General features: G+C 64.9%; 2 protein-coding genes across 2 annotated transcripts in view; both read left to right on the top strand.

The window, feature by feature from the left end:
- The first annotated feature begins 207 nt into the window (after positions 1–207).
- Positions 208–2,665, top strand: PYCARD (PYD and CARD domain containing). Its single transcript, XM_072849079.1, has 2 exons — positions 208–346; positions 2,259–2,665. The coding sequence occupies exons 1-2, from the start codon at positions 208–210 to the stop codon at positions 2,648–2,650; spliced, it is 531 nt and encodes a 176-aa protein (XP_072705180.1). The 3' UTR covers positions 2,651–2,665.
- A 2,279-nt stretch (positions 2,666–4,944) lies between these two features.
- The window catches only part of LOC140645630 (sodium/glucose cotransporter 2-like), a 28,437-nt gene continuing 12,939 nt past the window's right edge, over positions 4,945–20,442 (top strand). Inside the window, 7 exon segments of the mRNA XM_072849078.1 lie at positions 4,945–5,011; positions 7,517–7,567; positions 7,570–7,607; positions 12,296–12,367; positions 15,280–15,384; positions 18,526–18,585; positions 19,785–19,889. Of these exon segments, the coding sequence (XP_072705179.1) occupies positions 4,945–5,011; positions 7,517–7,567; positions 7,570–7,607; positions 12,296–12,367; positions 15,280–15,384; positions 18,526–18,585; positions 19,785–19,889 (498 nt within the window).

Here is a 20,442-nt window from a genome sequence, read left to right as displayed (position 1 = left end):
ACCCCCTCTCCCCCGCCAACGGCGCAAGCGCCCGTAGGGTGCTCCCCATCCCCCCCGCCCCTTCTTCCCCCTCCCCAAACAGGCCGGAGGCCGCGACCGAATCCTCCGGGCCTTGGACGAGCTTTCGGCGGCCGAGCTGCGGCGGTTGAAGGCGACGTTGAACCGGTTGCCGGTTGCGGCGGGTTACGGCACCGTCCCCGCGGGAGGATGGAAGGGGCCGACGCCCTCGACCTCACCGATTTGGTGACGGGGTGTTACGGGGAAGGGTACGGGGTGGCGGTGACGGCCGAGGCGCTGCGGCGCATCCAACGGCGGGATTTGGCGGACGGATTGGTGGGGGATGACGGTGAGATGGGGGGCGGGGGAGGGGAGGGGGTTGGGGCGGTTGCGCCGGAAGGGTTGGGTTGTGCCGGGGGTTGATGGTATCAAGGGTTGTGCCATGGGTTGGGTTGGCGAGGGTTGTGCCGAGGGTGGTGCCGGGGGTTGGTGGTGCCGAGGGTTGTGCCAAAGGTTGGGTTGGAAAGGGTTGTGCCGAGTGTTGTGCCGAGGGTGGTGCCGGGGGTTGGTGGTGCCGAGGGTTGTGGTGGTGGTTGTGCCATGGGTTGGGTTGGAAAGGGCTGTGCCGGGGGTTGTGCCGGGGGTTGTGCCGGGGGTTGGTGGTGCCAAGGGTTGTGCCGAGGGTTGTGCCAAAGGTTGGGTTGGAAAGGGTTGTGCCGAGGGTTGTGCCGAGGGTTGTGCCGAGGGTTGTGCCGGGGGTTGGTGGTGGCCAGGGTTGGTGGTGTCAAGGGTTGTGGTGGTGGCTGTGCCATGGGTTGGGTTGGCGAGGGTTGTGCCGGGGGTTGTGCCGGGGGTTTTGCCAAATGTTGAGGTGCCGGGGGTTGGTGGTGCCAAGGGTGGTGCCGGGGGTTGGGTTGGCGAGGGTGGTGCCGAGGGTTGTGCCAAGGGTTGGGGTGCCGGGGGTTGTGCCGGGGGTTGGTGGTGGCGAGGGTTGGTGATTCAATGGGTTGTGGTGGTGGCTGTGCCATGGGTTGGGTTGGCGAGGGTTGTGCCGAGGGTTGTGCCGAGGGTTGGTGGTGCCGAGGGTTGTGGTGGTGGTTGTGCCATGGGTTGGGTTGGAAAGGGCTGTGCCGGGGGTTGTGCCGGGGGTTGGTGGTGCCGAGGGTTGTGCCAAAGGTTGGGTTGGAAAGGGTTGTGCCGAGGGTTGTGCCGAGGGTTGTGCGGGGGGTTGTGCGGGGGGTTGGTGGTGGCCAGGGTTGGTGGTGTCAAGGGTTGTGGTGGTGGCTGTGCCATGGGTTGGGTTGGCGAGGGTTGTGCCGAGGGTTGTGCCGAGGGTTGTGCCGGGGGTTTTGCCAACTGTTGAGGTGCCGGGGGTTGGTGGTGCCAAGGGTGGTGCCGGGGGTTGGGTTGGCGAGGGTGGTGCCGAGGGTTGTGCCAAGGGTTGGGGTGCCAGGGGTTGTGCCGGGGGTTGGGTTGGTGAGGGTTGTGCCGAGGGTTGGTGGTGCCGAGGGTTGTGGTGGTGGTTGGGTTGGCGAGGGTGGTGCCGAGGGTTGTACCAAGGGTTGGTGGTGTCAAGGGTTGTGGTGGTGGTTGTGCCGGGGGTTGGGTTGGAAAGGGCTGTGCCAGGGGTTGTGCCGAGGGTTGTGCCGGGGGTTTTGCCAACTGTTGAGGTGCCGGGGGTTGGTGGTGCCGAGGGTGGTGCCATGGGTTGGGGTGCCGGGGGTTGGTGATTCAATGGGTTGTGGTGGTGGCTGTGCCATGGGTTGGGTTGGCAAGGGTTGTGCCGAGGGTTGTGCCGGGGGTTGATGGTGTCAAGGGTTGTGCCGGGGGTTGTGCCGGAGGTTGGTGGTGCCGAGGGTGGTGCCGGGGGTTGGGTTGGCGAGGGTGGTGCCGGGGGTTGGTGGTGCCGAGGGTTGGTGGTGTCAAGGGTTGTGGCATGAGTTAGGTTGGTGAGGGTTGTGCCGAGGGTTGTGCCAGGGGTTTTGCCAAATGTAGAGGTGCCAGGGGTTGGTGGTGCCGGGGGTTGGTGGTGCCAGGGGTTGTGCCGGGGGTTGTGCCGGGTGTTTTGCCAACAGTTGGGGTGCCGGGGGTTGTGCCGGGGGTGGGGACGGAACAGGTTGTGCCGCGGGTCGGGGTGCCGGGGCTCGTGCCGGGGGGCGGCGGTACAACGGGTGACACCGAGGGTCGGGGAGCCGCGTGTCGGTGGTGCCGTGGGTCAGGGACCCTCACCCCCCGCCCCCGCCCCGTCTCCGCCCTGCCAGCCTCCGGCCGCACCCGTGACCTCACCGCCGACATCACCGCCCCGTCGCCGGCCGAACTCTTCGTGACGCGTCACCGCCTCGCCCTGATCCAACGGGTTCGGGGCGTGGCCGCCTTGTTGGACCGCTTGGAAGCCGGGGGGGTGTTGACCGCTGAAGAGGTGGCCGCGGTGGCCGCCGGCGCCACCCCGCAGGACCGGATGAGGCGACTTTTGGCCACCGCCCCGGCTTGGGGACGGCGAGGTCACGGGCAGTTCCTGCAGGCCATGCGCTGCCTGCAGCCCTGCCTGATGGAGGACCTGGAGGCGGAGGAGGAAGGGGAAGAACTGGGGGGGTCCGGGCCGTCCCCACCCCACCCCAAAGCCCCTCAGGACCTCTGGACCCCCCCATCTTAACCCTCTGCCTCCCAATTTGTCCCGCTGCCCCCCCTGCCAAATCCCTGTGGACCCCTCAGACCCCCCCAAAATCACCTTGGGACCCCTGGACCTTTGATGGCCCTCAAGAAGCTTCTGAAGGTCCTCAAGAAGCTTCTGAAGGCCCTCAAGAAGCTTCTGAAGGCCCTCAAGAAGCTATGGAGGCCCTCAAGAAGCTTCTGAAGGCCCTCAAGAAGCTATGGAGGCCCTCAAGAAGCTCCCGAGGGCCCTCAAGAAGCTTCTGAAGGTCCTCAAGAAGCTTCTGAAGGCCCTCAAGAAGCTATGGAGGCCCTCAAGAAGCTCCTGAGGGCCCTCAAGAAGCTTCTGAAGGCCCTCAAGAAGCTATGGAGGCCCTCAAGAAGCTATGGAGGCCCTCAAGAAGCTTCTGAAGGCCCTCAAGAAGCTATGGAGGCCCTCAAGAAGCTCCCGAGGGCCCTCAAGAAGCTTCTGAAGGTCCTCAAGAAGCTATGGAGGCCCTCAAGAAGCTCCCGAGGGCCCTCAAGAAGCTTCTGAAGGCCCTCAAGAAGCTATGGAGGTCCTCATGAAGCTTCTGAAGGCCCTCAAGAAGCTTCTGAAGGTCCTCAAGAAGCTATGGAGGCCCTCAAGAAGCTATGGAGGCCCTCAAGAAGCTCCCGAGGGCCCTCAAGAAGCTTCTGAAGGTCCTCAAGAAGCTATGGAGGCCCTCAAGAAGCTCCCGAGGGCCCTCAAGAAGCTCCTGAAGGCCCTCAAGAAGCTATGGAGGCCCTCAAGAAGCTTCTGAAGGCCCTCAAGAAGCTTCTGAAGGTCCTCAAGAAGCTATGGAGGCCCTCAAGAAGCTTCTGAAGGCCCTCAAGAAGCTTCTGAAGGTCCTCAAGAAGCTATGGAGGCCCTCAAGAAGCTCCCGAGGGCCCTCAAGAAGCTTCTGAAGGCCCTCAAGAAGCTATGGAGGCCCTCAAGAAGCTTCTGAAGGCCCTCAAGAAGCTTCTGAAGGTCCTCAAGAAGCTATGGAGGCCCTCAAGAAGCTCCCGAGGGCCCTCAAGAAGCTTCTGAAGGCCCTCAAGAAGCTATGGAGGCCCTCAAGAAGCTTCTGAAGGCCCTCAAGAAGCTTCTGAAGGTCCTCAAGAAGCTATGGAGGCCCTCAAGAAGCTCCCGAGGGCCCTCAAGAAGCTTCTGAAGGTCCTCAAGAAGCTATGGAGGCCCTCAAGAAGCTCCCGAGGGCCCTCAAGAAGCTCCTGAAGGCCCTCAAGAAGCTATGGAGGCCCTCAAGAAGCTTCTGAAGGCCCTCAAGAAGCTATGGAGGCCCTCAAGAAGCTCCTGAAGGCCCTCAAGAAGCTATGGAGGCCCTCAAGAAGCTCCCGAGGGCCCTCAAGAAGCTCCTGAAGGCCCTCAAGAAGCTTCTGAAGGTCCTCAAGAAGCTATGGAGGCCCTCAAGAAGCTTCTGAAGGCCCTCAAGAAGCTTCTGAAGGCTCTCAAGAAGCTTCTGAAGGTCCTCAAGAAGCTATGGAGGCCCTCAAGAAGCTCCCGAGGGCCCTCAAGAAGCTTCTGAAGGTCCTCAAGAAGCTATGGAGGCCCTCAAGAAGCTTCTGAAGGTCCTCAAGAAGCTCCTGAAGGCCCTCAAGAAGCTTCTGAAGGTCCTCAAGAAGCTTCTGAAGGCCCTCAAGAAGCTATGGAGGCCCTCAAGAAGCTTCTGAAGGCCCTCAAGAAGCTATGGAGGCCCTCAAGAAGCTTCTGAAGGCCCTCAAGAAGCTTCTGAAGGTCCTCAAGAAGCTTCTGAAGGTCCTCAAGAAGCTATGGAGGCCCTCAAGAAGCTCCCGAGGGCCCTCAAGAAGCTTCTGAAGGTCCTCAAGAAGCTATGGAGGCCCTCAAGAAGCTTCTGAAGGCCCTCAAGAAGCTATGGAGGCCCTCAAGAAGCTCCTGAAGGCCCTCAAGAAGCTATGGAGGCCCTCAAGAAGCTCCCGAGGGCCCTCAAGAAGCTCCTGAAGGCCCTCAAGAAGCTATGGAGGCCCTCAAGAAGCTTCTGAAGGCCCTCAAGAAGCTTCTGAAGGTCCTCAAGAAGCTTCTGAAGGTCCTCAAGAAGCTATGGAGGCCCTCAAGAAGCTTCTGAAGGCCCTCAAGAAAAAAAAAACCAACCAAAGCTGACCAGAAGAAAACCAATCTCCTCGTTTTTTTCTTTATTTTTTTTAATTAAAAACCATCTCAAGGTCTTGGTGATGGTCAACCACCTCGTTTCTGGAATGTTCCTCACCGTAGCTCCACCCCGTTCCCACCAACCAGCCTACGCGAGGATGTTGTGGTAGATGAACCTCTTGAGATCCATCTTGGCTCCACCCAAGGTTTTGCTTGGCTGTTCTGTGGTGGCCCTGGGTAAGAGTTGAAGGTCACGGCCCATGACCAAGCCACCAGTGACCTCCAGATGATGGATGGAGAAGAAACCAGACGCTGAGACCATCAAGACGTGGAGGAGAAACCTCCAGAAGAAGACCCTACAAAAACAAAGCTCTGGAGAAGGGACCTGCTGGTGGTTTCTGCCGAGGTGGTCCTCCAAAACCACGTGGACACCAAAAAACCATCTCGACCCCACCCAAAAGTTGAGGTTCCTCAAACCCCGAGGTTCCCTCAGAGCTTCTTCTGACCAAAATATGAGCTCAAGGGACTTCAGGGGCACCCATGGGACCCGTGGGGACCTCGGGGGCACCCAGGGGACCCCTAAGGACACCCAAGGGACCCCAGAGGCACCCAAGGGACCCCTGGGGACCTCGGGGGCACCCAGGGGACCCCTAAGGACACCCAAGGGACCTCAGGGAGACCCAAGGGAACTCAGGGACACCCAAGGAACTCGTGGAGACCTCAGGGGCACCCATGGGACCTCAGGGACACCCAAGGGACCCCTGGGGACCTCAGGGCACCCAAGGGACCTCAGGGACACCCAAGGGTCTCCAGAGACACCCAAGGGACCCCTGGGGACCTCGGGGGCACCCAAGGGACCCGTGGGGACCTCAGGGACACCCAGGAGACCCCTAAGGACACCCAAGGGACCCCAGAGACACCCAAGGGACCTCAGTGACACCCAAGGGATGCGTGGAGACCTTGGGGACACCCAAGGGACCTCAGGGAGACCCAAGGGTCCCCAGAGACACCCAAGGGACCCCTGGGGACTTCAGGGACACCCAAGGGACCCGTGGGGACCTCGGGGGCACCCAAGGGACCCCAGGGACACCCAAGGGACCCCTGGGGACCTCGGGGGCACCCAAGGGACCCGTGGGGACACCCATGGGACCCGTGGGGACCTCAGGGACACCCAGGAGACCCCTAAGGACACCCAAGGGACCCCAGAGACACCCAAGGGACCTCAGGGACACCCAAGGGACCCCTGGGGACCTCAGGGGCACCCAAGGGACCTCAGGGGCACCCAAGGGACACCTGAGAACACCCAAGGTACCCTGAGGGCACCCAAGTGACCCCAGAGTCACACAAGGGACCCCTGGGGACACCCAAGGGACCTCAGTGACACCCAAGGGATGCGTGGAGATCTTGGGGACACCCAAGGGACCTTAGGGAGACCCAAGGGTCCCCAGAGACACCCAAGGGACCCCTGGGGACCTCAGGGCCACCCAAGGGACCCATGGGGACACCCAAGGGACCTCAGGGACACCCAGGGGACCCGTGGGGACCTCGGGGGCACCCAGGGGACCCCTAAGGACACCCAAGGGACCTCAGTGACACCCATGGGACACTTGGGGACCTCGGGGGCACCCAAGGGACCTCAGGGACACCCAAGGGACCCCTGAGGACCTCAGGGGCACCCAAGGGATGCGTGGAGACCTTGGGGACACCCAAGGGACCTTAGGGAGACCCAAGGGTCCCCAGAGACACCCAAGGGACCCCTGGGGACCTCAGGGCCACCCAAGGGACCTCAGTGACACCCAAGGGACCTCAGTGACACCCATGGGACACTTGGGGACCTCGGGGGCACCCAAGGGACCCGAGAGACACCCAGGGGACCTCAGGGACACCCAAGGGACCTCAGGGACACCCAAGGAACCCCCAAAGGGACCCCAGGGACACCCAAGGGACACGTGGGGACCTCGGGGGCACCCAAGGGACCCCTAAGGACACCCAAGGAACTCGTGGGGACCTCGGGGGCACCCATGGGACCTCAGGGACACCCAAGGGACCCCAGAGACACCCAAGGGAACTCAGGGGCACCCAAGGGACCCCTGGGGACCTAGGGGGCACCCAAGGGACCTCAGGGACACCCAGGGGACCCGTGGGGACCTCGGGGACCCAGGGGACCCCTAAGGACACCCAAGGGACCTCACGGAGACCCAAGGAACTCGTGGAGACCTCAGGGGCACCCATGGGACCTCAGGGACAACCAAGGGACCCCTGGGGACCTCAGGGCACCCAAGGGACCTCAGGGACACCCAAGGGTCTCCAGAGACACCCAAGGGACCCCTGGGGACCTCGGGGGCACCCAAGGGACCCGTGGGGACACCCATGGGACCCGTGGGGACCTCAGGGACACCCAGGAGACCCCTAAGGACACCCAAGGGACCCCAGAGACACCCAAGGGACCTCAGGGGCACCCATGGGACACTTGGGGACCTCGGGGGCACCCAAGGGTGTCCCGGACCCCTGGGTCCCCTATGGGGGTGGGGGTGGGGGTGGGGGTGGGGGAGGTGCAGCCACCTGCAGGGGGGTGGGGAGGGGTGGCGGCCCAGCCCCCGGGTCCACCGAGGCCACTTGGGGGCACCCATGCGTCCCACGGGGGCCGGGCCGGACGCGTGGGTCCCCGCCCGGGGAGCGGCGTGGGTGGGGGTGAGGGGGGGGGTATTTAGGGGCAGCCGTGGGGCAGGGTGGGGGGCGCAGGGTGGGGGGATGGAGCTGACGACGACCGCGACCCCTGGGACTTGGGGGTCATCGGGGCTACTTCCTGCTCGTCCTCGCCGTGGGGCTCTGGGTAGGGCCGCGACCGTCCCCTCCCCACACCCCCCTCCGGACCCCTAAGTGCACCCCGGACCCCTAACTGCCCCCTGGGACCCCTAAGCGCCCTTCTGGACCCTAAGTGCAACCTTGGGACCCCTAACTGCCCTCCCGGATCCCTAACTGCGCCCCAGACCCCTAACTGCCCTCCCGGACCCCTAACTAACTCCTTGGGACCCCTAAGTGCACCCCCAGACCCCTAACTGCCCTCCCGGACCCCTAACTAACTCCTTGGGACCCCTAAGTGCACCCCCAGACCCCTAACTGCCCTCCCAGACCCCTAACTAACTCCTTGGGACCCCTAAGTGCACCCCCAGACCCCTAACTGCCCTCCCAGACCCCTAACTAACTCCTTGGGACCCCTAAGTGCACCCCAGACCCCTAACTGCCCTCCCGGACCCCTAACTGCCCCCTGGACGCCTAAGTGCAACCTTGGGACCCCCAAGTGCCCCCCAGACCCCTAACTGCCCTCTCGGACCCCTAACTACGCCCCTGGGACCCCTAAGTGCAACCTTGGGACCCCTAACTGCCCCCTGGGACCCCTAACTACCCCCGGACACCTAACTACGCCCCCAGACCCCTAACTGCCCTCCCGGACCCCTAACTAACTCCTTGGGACCCCTAACTACTCCTCCGGACCCCTAAGTGCACCCCGGACCCCTAACTGCAAGCCCAGACCCCTAACTGCCCTCCCGGACCCCTAACTAACCCCTTGGGACCCCTAACTGCCCCCTGGACCCCTAACTGCGCCCCCAGACCACTAACTACCCTCTTGGGACCCCTAACTACTCCTCCGGACCCCTAAGTGCACCCCCGGACCCCTAAGTGCAACCTTGGGACTCCTTATTAACACCCTGGGACCCCAACTGCCCCCTGGGACCCCTAAGTGCAAACCTGGGACCCCTAACTAACCCCTTGGGACCCCTAAGTGCATGCCCAGACCCCTAACTGCCCTTCCGGACCCCTAACTGCCCCCTGGACCCCTAACTGCACCCCCAGACCCTTAACTCCCTCCCGGACCCCTAACTGACCCCTTGGGACCCCTAACTGCACCCCCAGACCCTAACTGCCCTTCCGGACCCCTAAGTGTAACCTTGGGACCCCTAAGTGCCCCTCAGACCCCTAACTGTCCTCCTGGACCCCTAACTAATTCCTTGGGACTCCTAACTACTCCTCCGGACCCCTAAGTGCACCCCCCGACCCCCAACTGACCTCCCAGACCCCTAAGCCCAACCTTGGGACCCCTAAGTGCACCCCCTGGACCCCTAACTACCCTCTTGGGACCCCTAACTGCCGCCCTGGACCCCTAAGTGCAACCTTGGGACCTCCAAGTGCTCCCCAGACCCCTAACTGCCCTCCCGGACCCCTAACTGCCCTCTTGGGACCCCTAAGTGCAACCTTGGGACCCCTAAGTGCCCCTCAGACCCCTAACTCCCATCCCGGACCCCTAACTGACCCCTTGGGACTCCTAACTACTCCTCCTGACCCCTAAGTGCACCCCCGGACCCCTAAGTGCACCCCCGGATCCCTAACTGCCCCCTGGGACCCCTAACTACCCCCTGAACCCCTAACTGCACCCCCAGACCCCTAACTGCCCTCCCAGACCCCTAAGTGCAACTTGGGACCCCTAAGTGCCCCTCAGACCCCTAAGTGCCCTCACGGACCCCTAACTACTCCCCTGGGACCCCTAACTGCCCCCTGAAAACCCTAAGCACAACTTTGGGACCCCTAAGTGCACCCTGGGACCCCTAACTGGATCCCCAGACCCCTAACTGCACCCCAGACCCCTAACTACCCTCTTGGGACCCCTAAGTGCCCCCTGGGACCCCTAAGTGCACCCCCAGACCCCTAACCACCCTCCTGGACCCCTAACTACCCCTTTGGGACCCCTAACTGCCCCCTGGGACCTCTAAGTGCCCCCCAGACCCCTAACTGCACCCCCAGACCCCTAACTACCCCTCCTTGGGACCCCTAAGTGCCCTCCAGACCCCTAAGTGCCCTCACGGACCCCTAACTACCCCCTGGGACCCCTAACTGACCCCTGGGACCTCTAAGTGCCCCCCAGACCCCTAACTGCACCCCAGACCCCTAACTACCCCTCCTTGGGACCCCTAAGTGCCCTCCAGACCCCTAACTGCCCCCTGGGACCCCCATGACACCCCAAGACCCCCTTGCACCCCACAACTGCCCCCCCACCCCTGAGCCCCCATTGGTCCCCTCCATTGACCCCGCCCCATTGAGTGACCTAGAACCTCCCCCATGATGGACCCACACCGCTCCCCGTCCGCTATGGGGCACCCCACAGCGCCGCCATGACACGCTAAAACCCCCTCGCCCCCCACCCGCCCCCCACCCCTGGGCCCCCCATTGGTCCCCTCCATTGACCCCGCCCCATTGAGTGACCTAGAACCGCCCCCATTATGGGTCCAGACCCCTCCCTGTCCGCTATGGGGCACCCCACAGCGCCGCCATGACACCCCAAGACCCCCAAGACCCCCTCGCCCCCTCACCCACCCCCACCCCTGGGCCCCCCATTGGTCCCCCCATTGACCCCGCCCCATTGAGTGACCTAGAAGCGCCCCTTGCTGCCCCCAGCCCCCCCTCCCCCCGGGGTATCCCACAATCCCTTGCTGCTCCCCCCGCCCCTCCCCCACCCTCCCGGTTGTTTTTTTGACCCCGCTGACCCCTGGGGGGGGCGGGGTTAATCATTACCCACAATGCCCTGGGCGGGGGCTGGTAATGGGGCCCAATTAGGAGGGGTCGGCTGGGGGCCGGCGCACACGGGGTTAATGAGTGACTGGGAGCACTGGGAGCACTGGGGAGCCCTATGCTGGGAGCACTGGGAGCACTGGTGGTCCCATACTGGGAGCACTGGGAGCACTGGGGAGCCCTATGCTGGGAGCACTGGGAGCACTGGTGGTCCCATACTGGGAGCACTGGGAGCACTGGGGAGCCCTATGCTGGGAGCACTGGGAGCACTGGTGGTCCCATACTGGGAGCACTGGGAGCACTGGGGAGCCCTATGCTGGGAGCACTGGGAGCACTGGTGGTCCCATAGTGGGAGCACTGGGAGCACTGGGGAGCCCTATGCTGGGAGCACTGGGAGCACTGGTGGTCCCATACTGGGAGCACTGGGAGCACTGGGGAGCCCTATACTGGGAGCACTGGGAGCACTGGGGACTCCTATACTGGGAGCACTGGGAGCACTGGGGAGCCCTATGCTGGGAGCACTGGGGACTCCTATACTGGGAGCACTGGTGGTTCCATACTGGGAGCACTGGGAGCACTGGGGAGCCCTATACTGGGAGCACTGGGGAGCCCATACTGGGAGCACTGGGAGCACTGGTGGTCCCATACTGGGAGCACTGGGAGCACTGGGGAGACCTATGCTGGGAGCACTGGGAGCACTGGTGGTCCCATACTGGGAGCACTGGGAGCACTGGGGAGCCCTATGTTGGGAGCACTGGGAGCACTGGTGGTCCCATACTGGGAGCACTGGGAGCACTGGGGAGTCCTATACTGGGAGCACTGGGGAGCCCTATACTGGGAGCACTGGGAGCACTGGGGACTCCTATACTGGGAGCACTGGGGAGCCCATACTGGGAGCACTGGGAGCACTGGTGGTCCCATAGTGGGAGCACTGGGAGCACTGGGGAGCCCTATGCTGGGAGCACTGGGGACTCCTATACTGGGAGCACTGGGGAGCCCATACTGGGAGCACTGGGAGCACTGGTGGTCCCATAGTGGGAGCACTGGGAGCACTGGGGAGCCCTATGCTGGGAGCACTGGGAGCACTGGTGGTCCCATACTGGGAGCACTGGGGACTCCTATACTGGGAGCACTGGTGGTCCCATACTGGGAGCACTGGGGACTCCTATACTGGGAGCACTGGTGGTTCCATACTGGGAGCACTGGGAGCACTGGGGAGCCCTATACTGGGAGCACTGGGAGCACTGGGGAGTCCTATACTGGGAGCCCTGGTGGCCCCATACTGGGAGCCCTGGTGGCCCATACTGGGAGCACTGGGAGCCCTGGTGACTTCTATACTGGGAGCACTGGGAGCACTGGGGAGTCCTATACTGGGAGCACTGGGAGCACTGGTGGTCCCATACTGGGAGCACTGGTGGCCGCATACTGGGAGCACTGGGAAGCCCTATACTGGGAGCACTAGTGGTCCCATACTGGGAGCACTGGGAGCACTAGGGACTCTTATACTGGGAACACTGGGAGCACTGGGGACTCCTATACTGGGAGCACTGGGGAGTCCTATACTGGGAGCACTGGTGGCCCGTACTGGGAGCACTGGGAGCCCTGGTGCCCCCATACTGGGAGCCCTGGTGGCCTGTACTGGGAGCACTGGGAGCCCTGGTGACTCCTATACTGGGAGCACTGGGAGCACTGGGGAGCCCTATGCTGGGAGCACTGGGAGCACTGGGGACTCTTATACTGGGAGCACTGGGGAGCCCATACTGGGAGCACTGGGAGCACTGGTGCCCCCATACTGGGATCCCTGGGAGCACTGGGGAGTCCTATACTGGGAGCCCTGGTGGCCCCATGCTGGGAGCCCTGGTGGCCCGTACTGGGATCCCTGGGAGCCCTGGTGGCCCCATACTGGGAGCCCTGGTGGCCCGTACTGGGAGCACTGGGAGCACTGGTGCCCCGCAGTCCCTGCGCCGGGGGAGCCGCAGCACCCTCAGCGGGTACTTCCTGGCCGGGAGGAGCATGGCCTGGGGACCCGTGAGTGACACGGGGACAGGGGACAGGGGACACGGGGGACACGGGGACACGGGGGACATCGGGGACACGGGGGTCATTGGGGACACGGGGACATGGGGATATGGGGTCATTGGGGACACGGGGGGATGTGGGGGACACGGGGACATCGGGGACACGGGGGACATTGGGGACACAGGGGGACATTGGGGACACGGGGACACAGGGTCATTGGGGACACGGGGACACGGGGATATGGGGTCATTGGGGACACGGGGGGATGTGGGGGACACAGGGACATCGGGGACACGGGGGACATTGGGGACACAGGGGTCATTGCGGACATGGGGGACATGGGGGACACGGGGACATGGGGGATGTGGGGACACGGGGACACGGGGGACATGGGGACACGGGGGTCATTGGGGACACGGGGGATGTGGGGGACACGGGGACATCGGGGACACGGGGACACAGGGGTCATTGGGGACACGGGGACACAGGGGATGTGGGGGATGTGGGGGACACGGGGACATCGGGGGACACGGGGGACATTGGGGACACGGGGACACGGGGGACACGGGGACACATTGGGGACACGGGAGGATGTGGGGGACACAGGGACATCAGGGGACACGGGGACACGGGGGATGGGGGACACGGAGGGACATGGGGACACTGGGGGACATTGGGGACACGGGGGTCATTGGGGACACGGGGGACATGGGGACACGGGGGATGTGGGGGACACGGGGACATCGGGGGCACGGGGACACGGGGGTCATTGGGGACACGGGGACACAGGGGACATGGGGACACGGGGAACATTGGGGACACGGGGGTCATTGGGGACACGGGGGACATGGGGACACGGGGGATGTGGGGGACATGAGGACATCGGGGGCACAGGGACACGGGGTCATTGGGGACACGGGGACACAGGGGGACACGGGGACACATTGGGGACACGGGAGGATTTGGGGGACACAGGGACATCGGGGGACACGGGGGACAGGGGGACACGGGGACACAGGGGATGGGGGGACACAGGGACATGGGGACATGTGGGGACACGGGGAAACGGGGACACGGGGGACATGGGGACACGGGGACACAGGGGATGGGGGGACACGGGGACATCAGGGGACACGGGGGGACACGGGGACATTGCAGGGACACGGAGACGGGGGACACAGGGGACACGGGGGACATGGGGACATCGGGGACATGGGGGACACGGGGACACGGGGGATCTGGGGGACACGGGGACATCGGGGGACACGGGGGATGGGGGACACGGGGACATCAGGGGACACACGGGGACACGGGGACACATGGGGACATCGGGGACATGGGGGATGTGGGGACATGGGGACATCAGGGGACACAGGGGGACACGGGGGATGTGGGGGTCAGGGGGACATGGGGGACACGGGGACATCAGGGGACACGGGGGATGTGGGGACATCAGGGGACCTGGGGACACAAGGGGACGTGGGGACGTGGGGACACGTGGGGACACGGGGACATGAGATGGCATCGTGGGGACATGGGGCCCCATGAGTGACACGGGGACAGGGGACACGGGGGGACGTGGGGACACGGGGGGCACAGGGACACTGGGGACTTGTGGGGGACATGGGGACGTGGGGACACGGGGGACACGGGGGGACACGGGGGGACACGGGGGGACACGGGGGGACACGTGGGGACGTGGGGACATGGGGACAGGGGACACGGGGGGACACGGGGGACACGTGGAGATGTGGGGACACGGGGGGACACGTGGGGACACGGGGACAGGGGACACGGGGGGACACGGGGACATGGGGACACGTGGGGACGTGGGGACACGGGGACAGGGGACACGGGGGGACACGGGGACGTGGGGACACGGGGGGACACGGGGACGTGGGGACACGGGACACGGGGGGACACGGGGGGACACGTGGGGACGTGGGGACACGGGGACAGGGGACACGGGGGGACACGGGGGGACACGGGGACGTGGGGACACGGGACACGGGGGGACACGGGGGGACACGTGGGGACAGGGGGTGGCATCCTTGGGGCACCTATGGGACAGCTCTGAGACCCCTCCGGGTCACTCGTGGGTCACTCGTGGGTCACGTGTGAACCACCCGTGGGTCACTTATGGGTCACTTGTGGGTCACTCATGGGTCCCCCGTGGGTGGCCCGTGGGTCAGGGGTGGGTCCCCCGTGGGTCCCCCTTGCGTCAGGCCTGGGTCCCCTGTGGGCCGCCCGTGGGTCAAGGGTGGGTCCCCCGTGGGTCAGGCGTGGCTCCCCCGTGGGTCGGGGTGGCTCCCCGTGGGTCCCCCGTGGGTCCCCCGTGGGTCAGGGTTCGGTCCCCCGTGGGTCCCCTATGGGTCAGGGGTGGCTCCCCCGTGGGTCGGGGTGGCTCCCCCGTGGCTCCCCCGTGGGTCAGGGTGGCTCCCCCGTGGGTCCCCCGTGGTTCAGGGTTGGGTCCCCCGTGGGTCAGGGTGGCTCCCCCGTGGGTCCCCTATGGGTCAAGGGTGGGTCCCCCGTGGGTCGGGGTGGCTCCCCCGTGGGTCCCCCGTGGGTCCCCCGTGGGTCAGGGTTGGGTCCCCCGTGGGTCGGGGTGGCTCCCCCGCGGGTCCCCCGTGGCTCTCCCGTGGGTGGCCCGTGGGTCAGGGTGGCTCCCCCGTGGGTCCCCCGTGGCTCCCCCGTGGGTCGGGGTGGCTCCCCCGTGGCTCCCCCGTGGGTCGGGGTGGCTCCCCCGTGGCTCCCCCGTGGCTCCCCCGTGGGTCCCCCGTGGGTCGGGGTGGCTCCCCCGTGGCTCCCCCGTGGGTCAGGGTGGCTCCCCCGTGGGTCCCCCGTGGCTCCCCCGTGGGTCGGGGTGGCTCCCCCGTGGGTCCCCCGTGGGTCCCGCGGTGACGCGCGGGTGCCGGGGGCAGGTGGGGGCCTCGCTCTTCGCCAGCAACATCGGCTCGGGGCACTTCGTGGGGCTGGCGGGGACGGGGGCGGCCGGCGGCATCGCCGTGGGGGGCTTCGAGTGGAGCGTGAGTGCCCCCTATGGACCCTATGGACCCTATAGACCCCTAGGGACCCCCTAGGGACCCTAGGGACCCTATAGACCCCTAGAGACCCCTATGGACCCCCTATGGACCCTAGGGACCCCCTAGAGACCCCTAGGGACCCTAGGGACCCCTAGAGACCCCTATGGACCCCCTATGGACCCCCATGGACCCCTAGAGACCCCTAGGGACCCTATAGACCCCTAGAGACCCCTATGGACCCCCTATGGACCCTAGGGACCCCCTAGAGACCCCTAGGGACCCTATGGACCCTATAGACCCCTAGGGACCCCCTATGGACCCTAGGGACCCTATAGACCCCTAGAGACCCCTAGGGACCCTATAGACCCCTATGGACCCCCTATGGACCCTATAGACCCCTAGGGACCTCTAGGGACCCCCTATGGACCCTAGGGACCCCCTAGAGACCCCTAGGGACCCTATGGACCCTATAGACTCCTAGAGACCCCTAGAGACCCCTAGGGACCCTAGGGACCCTATAGACTCCTAGAGACCCCTAGGGACCCCCTATGGACCCTAGGGACCCCCTAGAGACCCCTAGGGACCCTATGGACCCTATAGACTCCTAGAGACCCCTATGGACCCCCTATGGACCCTAGGGACCCCCTAGAGACCCCTAGGGACCCTATAGACCCCTAGAGACCCCTAGGGACCCCCTATGGACCCTAGGGACCCCCTAGAGACCCCTAGGGACCCTATGGACCCTATAGACCCCTAGAGACCCCTATGGACCCCCTATGGACCCTAGGGACCCCCTAGAGACCCCTAGGGACCCTATGGACCCTATAGACTCCTAGAGATCCCTAGGGACCCCTTATGGACCCTAGGGACCCTATAGACTCCTAGAGACCCCTAGGGACCCTATAGACCCCTAGAGACCCCTATGGACCCCCTATGGACCCTGGGGACCCCCTAGAGACCCCTAGGGACCCTATAGACCCCTAGAGACCCCTATGGACCCCCTATGGACCCTAGGGACCCCCTAGAGACCCCTAGGGACCCTATGGACCCTATAGACCCCTAGGGACCCCTATGGACCCCCTATGGACCCTAGGGACCCCCTAGAGACCCCTAGGGACCCTATAGACCCCTAGAGACCCCTATGGACCCCCTATGGACCCCCTATGGACCCCTAGAGACCCCTAGGGACCCTAGAGACCCCTAGAGACCCCTATGGACCCCCTATGGACCCTAGGGACCCCTAGAGACCCCTAGGGACCCTATGGACCCTATAGACCCTATAGACCCCTAGGGACCCCCTATGGACCCTAGGGACCCCCTAGAGACCCCTAGGGACCCTATGGACCCTATAGACTCCTAGGGACCCCCTATGGACCCTATGGACCCTATGGACCCCTAGGGATCCCCTATGGACCCTAGGGACCCCCTAGAGACCCCTAGGGACCCTATGGACCCTATAGACTCCTAGAGACCCCTAGGGACCCCCTATGGACCCTAGGAACCCCCTAGAGACCCCTAGGGACCCCCTATGGACCCTATGGAGCCTAGAGATCCCCTAGAGACCCCTAGAGACACCTATGGACCCCTAGAGACTCCCTATAGACCCCTATGGACACCTATAGACCCCTAGAGACCCCTATGGACCCCTACAGACACCTATAGACCCCTAGAGCCCCTAGAGACCCCCTATAGACCCTATAGACCCCTATAGAGCCCTACAGAGCCCCGATAGCCCCCTTATAGCCCCTACAGCTCCTAGACCCCCATAACCCCTCTAGAGCCCCCTAGAGCCCCTATAGACCCTTATAGACCCCTAGAGCCCCTAGAGCCCCTACAGCCCCTATAGACCGCCTAGAGGCCCTAGAGCCCATATCGACCCTTATAGACCCCCAGAGACCCCTAGAGCCCCCTATAGTTCTCCTATAGCCCCTAGAGCCCCTAGAGCCCCCTAGAGCCTCTAGAGCTCCTATAGACCTCTATAGCCCCTAGAGCCCCTACAGACCCCTATAGACCCCCTACAGCCCCTAGAGACCCCTATAGATCCTCTATAGCTCCTAGAGCCCCTAGAGCCCCCCTAGAGCCCCTATAGAACCCTTTATAGCCCCATAGGCCCCTAGAGCCCCTATAGACCCCTATAGCCCCTATACCCCCTAGAGCCCCTATAGCCCCTATAGACCCCTATAGCCCCTATACCCCCCTAGAGCCTCTAGAGACCCTATAGACCCCTATAGACCCCTATAGCCCCTAGAGCACCTAGAGCCCCCTAGAGCCCTTATAGACCCCTATAGCTGCCCTATAGGCCCCTAGAGCCCCTATAGACCCCTAGACACCCCTGGAGCCCCCTATAACCCCCTATAGACCCTAGAGCCTCCTAGAGCCCCTAGAGCCCCCTAGAGATTCTATAGACCCTAGACACCCCCTATAGCCCCCTGTAGCCCCTATGGCTATAGACCCCTATAGCTCCCTAGAGCCCCCTATAGACCCCTATAGATCCCTATAGCCCCTATGGCCCCTAGAGCCCCCTAGCCCCCTATAGCCCATATAGCCCCTAGAGCCCCTACAGCCCCTATAGATCCCTACAGCCCCTATGGCTCCTAGAGCCCCCCTATAGCTCCCTATAGCCCATATAGCCCCTAGAGCCCCTTTAGACCCCTATAGCCCCTATAGATCCCTATAGACCCTATGGCTCCTAGAGCTCCCCTATAGCCCTCTATAGCCCATATAGCCCCCTATAGCCCCCTATAGATCCCTACAGCCCCTATGGCTCCTAGAGCTCCCCTATAGCCCCTTTGGCCCCTATAGCCCCTATAGATCCCTATAGACCCTATGGCTCCTAGAGCTCCCCTATAGCCCCTATGGCCCATATAGCCCCTATAGCCCCTATAGATCCCTATAGACCCTATGGCTCCTAGAGCTCCCCTATAGCCCCCTATAGCCCATATAGCCCCCTATAGATCCCTATAGACCCTATGGCTCCTAGAGCTCCCCTATAGCCCTCTATAGGCTCCCCCCGAACCCCCTATAGCCCCTATAGCCCCCGTAGTCCTGATTATCCCCCATGGCCCCTAATTACCCCGCCCCTTTCCCTTGGCCCCGCCCCCTTGGCCACGCCCCCCGTGACCACGCCCCCGCCCCCCGCCCCAGGGCATGTTCATCGTCCTGCTGCTGGGCTGGGTCTTCGTCCCCATCTACCTGCGGGCGGGGGTGAGCGGGGGCGTGGCCAAGGGGGGCGTGGCCAAGGGGGCGTGGCCAAGGGGGGCGTGGCCAAGGGGGCGGGGCACCGGGGGAGGGGCATCGGGGGAGGGGTACCCGGGGGCATGGGGAAGGGGTATTAGGGGAGGGGCACCGGGGGCGGGGCATCGGGAGCGGGGCATGGGGAGGGGTATCGGTGGGCGGGGCATCGGGGGCGGGGCATCGGGGAGGGCATCGGGGAGGGTCCCCAAACTCCTGACCCCCCGACGCCCCCAAACCCGGGGCCCCCAAACCCCTGCCCCTCCTTCCCCCCCACCCCGGGGTCCCCCACCCCTGACCCCCAGGGCCCCCCAAACCCCTGCCCCCCTGGAATTCCGAGGTCCCCCCACCCCTGGGGCCCCCAAACCAGGGTCCCCCCACCCTTGCCCCCCAGGCCCCCAAACCTGGGTCCCCCAAACCCTGCCCCCCGACCCCCCGGGCCCCCAAACTCCTGCCCCCTCTTCCCTCCCCACCCCTGACCCCCGTCTTCCCCAAACCCGGGTCCTCCAAACCCTCCCCCCTCCTCCCCGCCCCCCAAACTCCTTCTCCCCCCAAGCCGGGGTCCCCGCCCCCCAAACCCGGGGTCCCCCGCCCCCCAAACTCCTTCCCCCCAAGCCGGGGTCCCCCGCCCCAGGCCCCCCAAACCCGGGGTCCCGTGTCCCCCCCAAACTCCTTCCCCTCCAAGCCGGGGTCCCCCGCCCCCCCAAAGCTGGGGTCCCCCGCCCCCAAACTCCTTCCCCCAAGCCGGGGTCCCCCGCCCCCGGGCCCCCCAAACCCGGGGTCCCGTGTCCCCCCCAAACTCCTTCCCCCCCAAGCCGGGGTCCCCCGCCCCCGGGCCCCCCAAACCCGGGGTCCCGTGTCCCCCCCAAACTCCTTCCCCCCCAAGCCGGGGTCCCCGCCCCCCCCAAAGCTGGGGTCCCCCCCGCCCCCAAACCCTCCCCCCTCCCCCCGCCCCCCAAACTCCTTCCCCCCCAAACCCGGGGTCCCCGCCCCCAAACCCTCCCCCCTCCTCCCCTCCCTCCTTCCCCCCAACCCGGGGTCCCCGCCCCCCAAACCCGGGGTCCCCCCGCCCCCCAAACTCCTTCCCCCCAAGCCGGGGTCCCCCGCCCCCCCAAAGCCGGGGTCCCCCCGCCCCCCGAGCCCCCCAAACCCGGGGTCCCCCGGCCCCCCAGGTGCCGACGATGCCCGCCTACCTGGGGAAGCGCTTCGGGGGGGCGCGGATCCGGCTGTACCTGGCGCTGCTCTCCCTGGGGCTCTACGTGTCCACCAAGATCGCGGTACGTCCGCGGGGACCTATGGGGCACCTATAGGGCACCTATGGGGGGGGGGGCTATAGGGGCCGGGGGGGCTTCTAGGGGGCTGAGGGGGCCCGTCTGAGGGTTGGGGGACCTAGAGGGGCTGGGGGACCCTAGGGAACTATAGGGGATCTATAGGGGCTAGGGGACCTATAGGGGATCTATAGGGGCCGGGGGGGCTTCTAGGGGGCTGAGGGGGCCCGTCTGAGGGTTGGGGGGATCTATAGGGACTGCGGGGACCCTAGGGGAACTATAGGGGATCTATAGGGGCTGGGGGACCCTAGGGGACCTATAGGGACCTATAGGGACTGCAGGGGACCCTAGGGGACCTATGGGGGCTGGGGGGACCCTGGGGGACCTATAGGGGATCTATAGGGACTGCGGGGGACCTTACGGGACCTATAAGGGCTGGGGGACCCTAGGGGACCTGTAGGGGATCTATAGGGACTGGGGGGACCCTAGGGGACCTATAGGGGATCTATAGGGACTGCGGGGGACCTTACGGGACCTATAGGGGCTGGGGGACCCTAGGGAC

This window comes from Ciconia boyciana, chromosome 36 (genome assembly GCF_034638445.1).
Source record: "Ciconia boyciana chromosome 36, ASM3463844v1, whole genome shotgun sequence".
Lineage (NCBI taxonomy): Eukaryota > Metazoa > Chordata > Aves > Ciconiiformes > Ciconiidae > Ciconia > Ciconia boyciana.
This window is presented reverse-complemented; position numbering and strand designations above follow the sequence as displayed.